This window comes from Rhinoraja longicauda, chromosome 4, assembly GCF_053455715.1.
Source record: "Rhinoraja longicauda isolate Sanriku21f chromosome 4, sRhiLon1.1, whole genome shotgun sequence".
Taxonomy (NCBI): domain Eukaryota; kingdom Metazoa; phylum Chordata; class Chondrichthyes; order Rajiformes; family Arhynchobatidae; genus Rhinoraja; species Rhinoraja longicauda.
This window is the reverse complement of record NC_135956.1, coordinates 93,040,583-93,052,716: the sequence shown is the minus strand read 5'-3', so window position 1 is coordinate 93,052,716 and position 12,134 is coordinate 93,040,583. Positions and strand designations below refer to the sequence as shown.

Here is a 12,134-nt window from a genome sequence, read left to right as displayed (position 1 = left end):
GAAATAATCTACCAAACACAAATTTCCTTACTTTTTGTGCTATGTTTATATTCACCAAATGAAAGGATCAAACCCGCGTTTGATGTTTTGGACTGAACACCATGTTCACCATGTGCCTGTTGTGCTACTGCCAGAATTCCACCCTTCTGTTTCAGGACATGACAATAAAGCACACTTGACTCTCCTCCCCTCCCCCTCTCGACCACAGTGGTCCCCACACTTCACCACCGATTACACTCTCCTCCCCTCCCCACTACAGTGGTCCCCACACTTCACCACCGATTACACTCTCCTCCCCTCCCCCTCCCCACTACAGTGGTCCCCACACTTCACCACCGATTACACTCTCCTCCCCTCCCCACTACAGTGGTCCCCACACTTCACCACCGATTACACTCTCCTCCCCTCCCCCTCCCCACTACAGTGGTCCCCACACTTCACCACCAATTACACTCTCCTCCCCTCCCCACTACAGTGGTCCCCACACGTCACCACCAATTACACTCTCCTCCCCTCCCCATTACAGTGGTCCCCACACTTCACCACCAATTACACTCCCCTCCCCTCCCACTCCCCACTACAGTGGTACCCACCAATTACACTCTCCTCCCCTCCCCCTCCCCACTACAGTGGTCCCCACACTTCACCACCAATTACACTCTCCTCCCCTCCCCTCCCCACTACAGTGGTCCCCACACTTCACCACCGATTACACTCTCCTCCCCTCCCCTCCCCACTACAGTGGTCCCCACATTTCACCACCGATTACACTCTCCTCCCCTCCCACTCCCCACTACAGTGGTCCCCACACTTCACCACCAATTACACTCTCCTCCCCTCCCCATTACAGTGGTCCCCACACTTCACCACCAATTACACTCCCCTCCCCTCCCACTCCCCACTACAGTGGTACCCACCAATTACACACTCCTCCCCTCCCCCTCCCCACTACAGTGGTCCCCACACTTCACCACCAATTACACTCTCCTCCCCTCCCCTCCCCACTACAGTGGTCCCCACACTTCACCACCGATTACACTCTCCTCCCCTCCCCTCCCCTCCCCACTACAGTGGTCCCCACACTTCACCACCGATTACACTCTCCTCCCCTCCCACTCCCCACTACAGTGGTCCCCACACTTCACCACCGATTACACTCTCCTCCCCTCCCCACTACAGTGGTCCCCACACTTCACCACCAATTACACTCTCCTCCCCTCCCCTCCCCACTACAGTGGTCCCCACACTTCACCACCAATTACAATAATTTCACTTTGGCAAACAGAGAAACATAGCAAATATGTACAGGAGGAGGCCATTCGGCCCTTTGAGCCAGCACCACCATTAAATATGATCATGGCTGATCATCCACAATCAGTACCCCGTTCCTGCCTTCTCCCCACATCCCTTGATTCCGTTAGCCCCAAGAACTAAATCTAACTCTCTCTTGAAAACATCCAGTGAATTGGCCTCCACTGCCTTCTGTGGCAGAGAATTCCACAGATTCACAACTCTCTGGGTGAAGAGGTTTTTCCTCATCTCAGTCCTAAATGGCCTCCCCCTTATTGTGACCCCTGGTTCTGGACTCCCCCAACATTGGGAACATGTTTCCAGCAAACAATCTGCGTACTACCCGACTGATTATATATGGCCTCTTTGGATAATCCTCACCTTCTGCTGTAGCTCTGGAAGGAAGCACAGGCAATAAGCAGCCAAGACCATTACTACTATGTTTAGGGCGGCACGGTGGCGCAGCGGTAGAGTTGCCGCCTTACAGCGAATGCAGCGCTGGAGACTCAGGTTTCGATCCTGACTACGGGTGCTGTCTGTACGGAGTTTGTACGTTCTCCCCGTGACCTGCGTGGGTTTTCTCCGAGATCTTCGGTTTCCTCCCACACTCCAAAGACGTGCAGGTATGTACGTTAATTGACTGGGTGGGCCGAAGGACCTGTTTCCGTGTTGTATCTCTAAATCTAAAAAAATCTACCACCAGTGATGCAAAACCACCAGGCTGAGCAAGGCAGGGAACCCTGTTCTAGGAAAATCCAAATACTTCCACGAAAGCTGATGATAGGAGTGATGGGAGCAGAATTAGGCCACTCGGCCCATCACGTCTACTCCGGCTGATCTATCTCTCCCTCCTAAGCCCACTCTCCTGCCTTCTCCCCGTAACCCCTGACACCCGCACTAATCAACAATCCATACAGGAATCCTTAAATAGTGTGAGGATGATGCAGAAATGCTTTGTTGAAGAAATAAAATGTGGACAATGTGGGCTCATCCACTTTTGTAGGAAAAACAAAGTCCTTCTGAATGACAATACCAATCTCTCATTTAAAATCATACTTTGCCTTTCTATTTTTTTCTACAAAAGTGGATGACCCCACGTTATAAACTCCACAGTGCCACCAAGCTTTGTATCATCAGCTTTCGTGGAAGTATTTGGACTTTCCTACAGATGCTGCCTGACCCGCTGAGTTACTCCAGCACTCTGTGAAACGTCACCTATCCATGTTCTCCACAGATGCTGCCTGACCCGCTGAGTTACTCCAGCACTCTGTGACCCACGCAGGTCAATAGACAATAGGTGCAGGAGGAGGCCATTCAGTCCTTCGAGCCAGCACCGCCATTCAATGCGATCATGGCTGATCACTCTCAATCAGTACCCCGTTCCTGCCTTCTCCCTATACCCCCTCTCTCCGCTATCCTTAAGAGCTCTATCCAGCTCTCTCTTGAAAGCATCCAACGAACTGGCCTTCACTGCCTTCTGAGGCAGAGAATTCCACACCTTCACCACTCTCTGACTGAAAAAGTTCTTCCTCGTCTCCGTTCTAAATGGCCTACCCCTTATTCTTAAACTGTGGCCCCTTGTTCTGGACTCCCCCAACATTGGGAACATGTTTCCTGCCTCTAATGTGTCCAATCCCCTAATTATCTTATATGTTTCAATAAGATACGGGGAGAACGTACAAACTCTGCACAGACAGCGCCCAGCGCCCGGGTCTCCGGCTCTGCATTTGCTGTAAGGCAGCAACTCTACTGCTGTGCCACCGTGCCGCCCTAATCTATGTGGTTTCTTTAGAAGAGTCAAGATTGTTTAATAGTTATAAATACTGAAAATTCTTATTTGCAGCAGCACAACAGGTTTGTAAACACAATAATCAATAGATCAGATAATAAACAAAAGTTCAATAAATAAAAAGCCCAATATAGTGCAAAACAAAACAAAGCCCACAGTCCCGCGTGCAACCAAGGCAGTTGGGAGTTTCGTTGGAAGCTGTTCCTCAACATGCACCTTACAGTTTTCAAACTCCTGAACCTTTCTCCAAATGGCAGGAGTGAAATGAGAGCTTGGCCATGGTTGTACCAGTCCTTGATAATGCTGGCTGCCTTTCTGAGGCAGCGTCTTATAGATCTCTTGGATGGAAAGGTCAGTGCCCGTGATAGGCCAGGCAAGATTCACCACTGTGTGTCATCTCCTTTGTTCCTGGGTATTCAAGTTGCCAAACCAGGCCGTGCAACCAGCCAATATGCTCTCTCCTGTTCACCTGTAGAAGTTCAAGAGAGGATTCCTCGATTCAATCTCCTCAATCTTCTAAGGAAGCAAAGGTTGATAGGCTTTCTTTGATTGCATTGTGTGTTTTTATGACTGTTGGCAGAACAATTTCCCTCCTGGGATAAAGAAAGTTCTATCATACAGTATCGCATCGTATCAATAGTCAATAGTCAATTTATTTCTCACATACACATAAATGTGCAGTGAAATGAAAAATCCCCCGCAGTTCAACAATAAGACCAATAAGAATAAGCAGTAAAAATATGCAATAACAGGTCGTTTCTTGGCGATTGTGTTCTGTAGCAGGTCCAGTTTCTCGCTGAGGTAAGAGTTGATCTGTGCTATAACCAACCTCTCTCAAAGCTCTTCATCACCATGGGCGTTAGTGCCACCGGTTAGTAGTCATTGAGGCGCGTTGCCTTAGTCTTCTTGGGCACCTGTGTTATTGATGGCCCTTTAAAGCAGGTGGGCACCTCAGGCCTCAGTAATGAGAGGTGGAAGATGTCCACAAGAACTCTAGCCAGTTGCTTTTAAGACCATCAGGTCCATAGGCTTCCCAAGGGTTCATCCTCATTCAGGATCTCGGTGACTGAGAATGCAACGGGGACCTGAGAAGGCACATCAGCATTCTCTCTCAACATCATGTTTCCATGCTGTATCTCTCGTCTAACTAGTGGAATAAGCCAGAAATCAGCAAGTTCATTATACTGATCCAAACATGACCATACCCATCCATAGCACCCAACACTTATTCTGTGTGTGTGTGCGTGTCTACAACACGTGCTCAGGTGTAGGGATGTTCACTCAAGATCCTGTAATGTTCAAGTCCACTTGCAGCTCCTCAGAAATGGAAGCAGTCGTTACCGATGTGAAGCAAGACCTAGGCCACAATCTGCTGGGAGTGACTGTATAACAGTGGCACAGCGGTAGAGTTGCTACCAGCTCACCGCGCCAGAGACCCGGATTCCATCCCGACTACGGGTGCTGTCTGAAACGGTTTGTACGTTCTCCCTGTGCCCGGTTTTCTCCGGGTGCTCCGGTTTCCTCCCACACAGGTTTGTAGGCTAATGGGCTTGGGTGAAATGGTCCCCTGGGTGCAGGACAGTGCGAGTGTGTGGTGATCGCTCGTTGGTGCTGACTCAGTGGGCCGAGGGCCCTGGTTCTGCGCTGTAACTCTGAACTAAACAATCATGCAATGCAAATACATGGCAAGGACATTTCCAACAAGAGGACTAGCCACACACTCTTGATATTCAATGACATTGTTTACGATACACCGATCAGCCAAAACATTACCACCTAATGAGCCAAAACATTATGACCCCCTGCCTAATATGCTGTTGGTCCTCCGTGTGCAGCCCCATACGCAGCAGGGTGCGATGCACTGTGTATTGTGACACATTCCACCCGTCACCACCATTAACATTTTCTGTGACTTGTGCCACAGTCGACCTTCTGTCGGTTCAGACCAGACGGGATAGCCTTCGTTGCCCTCGCGTATCGATGAGCCTTGGGCGCCCAACACCCTGTCTGTCGCCGGTTTGTGGTTTGTCCCTCCTCGGACCACTGTCGGTAGGTACTCACCACTGCTGACCGGGAGCACCCCACAAGCCTTGCCGTTTCACAGATGCTCAGACCCAGTCGTCTGGCCATAACAATTTGGCCCTTGTCAAAGTCGCTCAGGTCTTTACTCCTGCCCATTTCTCCTGCATCCAACACATCAACTTCAAGAACTGACTGTTCACTTGCTGCCTAATATATCCCACCCCTTGACAGGTGCCATTGTAACAAGATAATCAAAGTTATTCACTTCACCTGTCAGTGGTCATAATGTTCTGGCTGATCAGTGTAGGTCCTTCACAATCAACCTGCTGAGGGTCACTCTTGGCCATCTGGATCAGTACACTACGGTCACATTGATGTGCAGCAAGAGGTGAAAGGCTCCTTCGACCCACTCGTTCCTGGGATCACTCTGTGAAACGTCACCTATTCCTTCTCTCCAGACATACAAACATAAACCAAAACCAAACAAAAGAAACATCCATCACAGTGCTGGGGCCAGGACTCATCTTCAGAGAGATACGCACGCCCAGGAACTTGAAGTTGTTAACTCTCCACCACCGTCCCATCAATGAGGACAGGTTCGTGGATCCTCAGCCTTCCTCTTCAATAGTCATCATTCAGTTCCTTGGTCTTTCTGACATTCTACTCCGTGGATTGTCGTGGTGGAGAAGCATGTGTGGTCCTGAGACCCTGAGAGTGATGCCGTCTGGAGCTACGCTCCTGGTAGGGTCACCCATGGGGGTACGGTCGAGGGGGAGGTCCCTGACAAAGAGCAATCCAACCAAGACCTCAACGGTGGAACAGGCGGAGGGAGGATGATGGCTGACTTTAGTGGAGCGTCACAACGGCTGGGAAGGCGGATGGATGAAGGCCGCGGCAGAAAAGGGTTCCCGGTCGTCTTGGACTCCACGCCACTGGATCCTGACCCAGATCTGCCAAGGACCGTGTGGTGGCTGTCTGTGCACCAGTCTCCCCACATTAAACAAAGTCACGCACAGGCGTCCCACCCTATGGAGAGGACAGTCACACTCACTTCCAGTGACCACCGATGATAATGACTGACATTGAGAGCAAGGTTGTTGTTCTGGCATCGATCGATCTCCCTTCTACACTGACTCAATCCGTACTTCATCCAACAACAGTGGTGTTGCCGACAAATGTAAAGATGGATCTGTGTCCGGCTACATTGCCATGGGTGTAGTGATTAGAGCAGGGCATCGAGCACACAGCCTCGAGGTGGCCCTGTATCAATGGTTAGAGGTGAACTGTTGCTGCCAATTTGTGGCGATTGTGTTCTGTTGGCAAGTGTGTTCTGTAGCTGGTCCAGTTTCTTGGCGATTGTGTTCTGTAGCAGGTCGTTTCTTGGCGATTGTGTTCTGTAGCAGGTCGTTTCTTGGCGATTGTGTTCAGTAGCAGGTCGTTTCTTGGCGATTGTGTTCTGTAGCAGGTCGTTTCTTGGCGATTGTGTTCTGTAGCAGGTCCAGTTTCTCGCTGAGGTAAGAGTTGATCTATGCTATAACCAACCTCTCTCAAAGCTCTTCATCACCATGGGCGTTAGTGCACCGGTCAGTAGTCATTGAGGCGCGTTGCCTTAGTCTTCTTGGGCACCTGTGTTATTGATGGCCCTTTAAAGCAGGTGGGCACCTCAGGCCTCAGTAATGAGAGGTGGAAGATGTCCACAAGAACTCTAGCCAGTTGCTTTTAAGACCATCAGGCCAGAGGCTTCCCAAGGGTTCATCCTCATTCAGGATCTCGGTGACTGAGAATGCAACGGGGACCTGAGAAGGCACATCAGCATTCTCTCTCAACATTATGTTTCCATGCTGTATCTCTCGTCTAACTAGTGGACTAAGCCAGAAATCAGCAAGTTCATTATACTGATCCAAACATGACCATACCCATCCATAGCACCCAACACTTATTCTGTGTGTGTGTGCGTGTCTACAACACGTGCTCAGGTGTAGGGATGTTCACTCAAGATCCTGTAATGTTCAAGTCCACTTGCAGCTCCTCAGAAATGGAAGCAGTCGTTACCGATGTGAAGCAAGACCTAGGCCACAATCTGCTGGGAGTGACTGTATAACAGTGGCACAGCGGTAGAGTTGCTACCAGCTCACCGCGCCAGAGACCCGGGTTCCATCCCGACTACGGGTGCTGTCTGAAACGGTTTGTACGTTCTCCCTGTGCCCGGTTTTCTCCGGGTACTCCGGTTTCCTCCCACACAGGTTTGTAGGCTAATGGGCTTGGGTGAAATGGTCCCCTGGGTGCAGGACAGTGCAAGTGTGTGGTGATCGCTCGTTGGTGCTGACTCAGTGGGCCGAGGGCCCTGGTTCTGCGCTGTAACTCTGAACTAAACAATCATGCAATGCAAATACACGGCAAGGACATTTCCAACAAGAGGACTAGCCACACACTCTTGATATTCAATGACATTGTTTACGATACACCGATCAGCCAAAACATTACCACCTAATGAGCCAAAACATTATGACCGCCTGCCTAATATACTGTTGGTCCTCCGTGTGCAGCCCCATACGCAGCAGGGTGCGATGCACTGTGTATTGTGACACATTCCTCCTGTCACCACCATTAACATTTTCTGTGACTTGTGCCACTGTCGACATTCTGTCGGTTCAGACCAGACGGGATAGCCTTCGTTGCCCTCGCGCATCGATGAGCCTTGGGCGCCCAACACCCTGTCTGTCGCCGGTTTGTGGTTTGTCCGTCCTCGGACCACTGTCGGTAGGTACTCACCACTGCTGACCGGGAGCACCCCACAAGCCTTGCCGTTTCACAGATGCTCTGACCCAGTCGTCCGGCCAGAACAATTTGGCTGCCTAATATATCCCACCCCTTGACAGGTGCCATTGTAACAAGATAATCAAAGTTATTCACTTTGCCTGTCAGTGGTCATAATGTTCTGGCTGATCAGTGTAGGTCCTTCACAATCAACCTGCTGAGGGTCACTCTTGGCCATCTGGATCAGTACACTACGGTCACATTGATGTGCAGCAAGAGGTGAAAGGCTCCTTCGACCCACTCGTTCCTGGGATCACTCTGTGAAACGTCACCTATTCCTTCTCTCCACAGATGCTGCCTGACCCGCTGAGTTACACCAGATTTTTGTGTCTATCTTCGACGCAGATAACTTTATATTTTCCGACCTATGAACGGCTCAATTGTAATCATGTATTGCATTTCCGTTGACTGGTTAGCACGCAACAAACGCTTTTGACTGTACCTCGGTACACGTGACATAAAGCTGATATTCCATTTGCTAGATGGTTGTCCACTCACGTACCTATCTGTATCCTTGTCAAGCATCAACATTACCATCCATGCCACGTTACAACCTTTGATGAAGCATCACCTTGCAAAGCCCATACACCAACTCCCACATGGTGTCAGGGGTTATGGGGACAAGGCAGGAGAAAGGGGTTGGGAGGGGGAGATAGATCAGCCGTGATTGAATGGCAGAGTGGACTCGATGTGGAAGGGCTCAAATTCAGCGTAGCCATGTGGGTTTTATTGCAGGGGTGTTAAAAAGGTGTAAAAGCTCCAGCTCGATTATGTTGCCAGGACATCCTGTTTATGGCTAAGGGTATCCTTTGATATGGGCAACTGGCTTTAAGGCTTTGATGGTTAGCCATCCTTTGAAGTGTTAAGAAGAACAACTTGCCATACGGACTGCCCTTTGTTCCCAAGAAAGAAGAGGTCACGATGGACACAACGGACACGGAGGTCCCGAAAGACACAAAGATTTATAGGACATTGTAAAACTTGCCATATAAGGTAGCAACAGGAAATGTACTGACACATGTATTTCGGGTATAAATATGTGTAATTGTTAGCATTCGGGGAGAGAGACTACACTAGCTTCCTAAGCGTTTCTAAACGCTTCGGTTTCTAGACTCTCTCCCACCTGGGTGAGTAGAATAAAGAGGTTAAACGAATTCGGTTGTCTGCCTGTTTTTTCTAATAGGCCACAGACTACAACAGATGGGCCGAATTCTACGACTGTCACTTATGATCTTATGAATTATCCACAAAACAGTTCACTTCTTCAAAACCCCCCAACATGCCAACACAAGTCCCCTTTCACAAGACTATGTGCAGGGTGGAAGAAATTGGATCAACAATTAGTGAATGCACCAGATTTATCCAAATACAGGAGGAGGGGAAGGTAAGGCGTCTAAAATAACACAAATAATAAAGGAACTCCAAACACATAATACCATTCACTCCAAAATCTGAAAGCATCAAAACCATCCCACCACAACCAGAGAGCAGTGCTCAACTACGATCTACCTCATTGGTGACCCTCGGTCTATCCTGGATCGGACTTTGCTAGCTTTACCTTGCACTAAACGTTATTTTTTAGTTTAGTTTAGTTTAGAGATACAGCGTGGAAACAGGCCCTTTGGCCCACCGGGTCCGCGCCGACCAGCGATCCCCGCACACTAACACTATCCGACACACACTCGGGACAATTTTTACATTTACCAAGCCAATTAACCTACATACCTGCACGTCTTTGGAGTGTGGGAGGAAACCGAAGATATCGGAGAAAACCCACGCAGGTCACGGGGAGAACGTACAAACTCCGTGCAGACAGCACCCGTAGTGGGGATGGAACCCGGGTCTCTGGCGCTGCATTCGCTGTGAGGCAGCAACTCTACCGCTGCGCCACTGTGCCGCCATTATCAGTATACAGATTCCCTTATCATGTATCTGTACGCTGCGGACGGCTCGATTGTAGTCATGTATTGTAATCATGTATTGTCTTTCTGCTGACTGGGGAGTACACTGCAAAAGCTTTTCACTGTACCTCGGTACACCTGACAATAAACTAAGCTAAGCTTTGAAATCTGACATTACATCAAGGTCCACACCCGCACATACGTGAAAGATATTGAGAACTGGTCCATATCTGAGAGATATTTACAACTGGTCCACACCCGAGATATTTACAACAGGAACACACCTGAGAGATACTTAGAACAGGTCCACACCTGAGAGATACTTAGAACAGGTCCACACCTGAGAGATACTTAGAACTGGACCACACCTGAGAGATATTGAGAACAGGTCCACACCTGAGATATTTACAACAGGACCACACCTGAGAGATATTTACAACAGGACCACACCTGAGAGATACTTAGAACAGGTCCACACCCGAGAGATACTTAGAACACGACCACACCTGAGAGATACTTAGAACAGGTCCACACCAGAGAGATACTTAGAACACAACCACACCAGAGAGATACTTAGAACAGGTCCACACCAGAGAGATACTTAGAACACGTCCACACCCGAGATACTTAGAACAGGTCCACACCTGAGATACTTAGAACAGGTCCACACCTGAGATACTTAGAACGGGTCCATACCTGATCAGGCACAGGGTGGCTTCCAGTCCGATCTTCCAGCAATTCGCAACCATCGCCACTCACAGCTTTTGATGCCAATAAGCCTGCAGAGGAGACAGTGTACACGTTTACCACCCAATGCTACTGCTTGAAGTGAAATATGACCGAACAAAGGACATTATTACACAAGAGGGAAAACGTTACGGTAAAATATGTAAAAATGTACAATAAAAAGGAAGGAATTTGCAAGTAAATATGATCAACTTGGTCACCATAAAGTGGCCGAGGCTCATATTAATAGTGCGTTAAAGGAAAGGCATTTGGTACTCGACATTGCTGTAAACTTGAGGAACATTGCAGATCAGCAACAAAAAGCCCCAATGAAGATTGCTGCATAACACAATGCACAACATGACGTTTCACAAAGTGTTGGAGTAACTCAGCGGGTCAGGCAGCATCTGTGGAGAGAAGGAATGGGTGATACCTCGGGTCTCGACCCAAGGCGTCACCCATTCCTTCTCTCCACAGATGCTGCCTGACCCGCTGAGTTACTCCAACGCTTTGGGAAACGTCACCTATCCATGTTCTCCACAGATGCTGCCCGACCCGCTGAGTTACTATAGCACTCTGTGAAACGTCACCTATCCATGTTCTCCACAGATGCTGCCTGACCCGCTGAGTTACTCCAGCACTTTGTGAAACGTCACCTATCCATGTTCTCCACAGATGCTGCCTGACCCGCTGAGTTACTCCAGCACTCTGTGAAACGTCACCTATCCATGTTCTTTTTGTGTCTATCCTCTGCCACAGGGAGTAGTTAAGGCAGGTACTGTGACAGCATTTAAGATACTTGGACAGGTACATGAATGGGAAAGGTTTAGAGGGATAGGGGCCAAACGCAGACAAATTGGACAGGTCCTGACCTACCATCTACCTCATTGGACACCCCAGGACTATCTTTATTGGACTTTATTGGACTTTCCCCTTGCACTCCATTTTGTTTCTGTGGCGGCTTTAACAAGAGCTAACCAGTCCTGCAGGAAAGTAGCTGTTCCTCATTCACAAACATTGTCTGCACAGCATGGGATAAATATGGTCATTAGCGAATGCAAATAAATCAGAAAAAGCCGTAACCGGGTACTGATTGCGGATGATCAGCCATGATCACATTGAATGGCGGTGCTGGCTTGAATGGCCTCCTATTTGCTATGTTTCTGGTGTAGATGGGGCATCTTGGTCAGCATGGACGAGTTGGGACAAAGGGCCTGTTTCCGTGCTATACAACGTTATGCCTAATTACAGTAGTGGGTTGGCCAAAGATGTCTGTGCCTGCATGGTCTGATATGAGTTTACCTGTGATTTTGTTGAGACGCGCTCTTTTTGCCTGAAAGGAGCAGATCACACTGGCCTTCCTCTTCTTGGCTCCCATCGTCTCTGCTTGTTCTGACGTCTGCTTTGGCTCAAAAGTCAATGGCTCAGAGTTTCCTGCTTAATAGAAAAAGGGACAGTCTTTAGGTGTTAAAATCTGCCATCCAGCACACCATTACTCTTACATTATTTGAAGTTGAAAGTTTGTTTGCAATGAATATGGACCAGCAACCTTCGATCATGACGCCCTTCACTGTATGTACAACTCCCTC

At 48.9% G+C, this 12,134-nt stretch overlaps 1 protein-coding gene across 3 annotated transcripts in view; it reads right to left on the bottom strand.

The window, feature by feature from the left end:
• Positions 1-12,134, bottom strand: part of LOC144592988 (PHD finger protein 20-like protein 1) — an 84,305-nt gene that overhangs the window by 44,273 nt on the left and 27,898 nt on the right. For 2 of the 3 annotated variants that reach the window (XM_078398398.1, XM_078398400.1), the window contains exons 8-9: positions 11,848-11,982; positions 10,516-10,598 (exon numbers count right to left, since the gene is read on the bottom strand). In XM_078398398.1, the coding sequence (XP_078254524.1) occupies positions 10,516-10,598; positions 11,848-11,982 (218 nt within the window). The remainder of the gene's footprint in view (positions 1-10,515; positions 10,599-11,847; positions 11,983-12,134) is intronic. The other variant, XM_078398399.1, reaches the window with a different exon arrangement.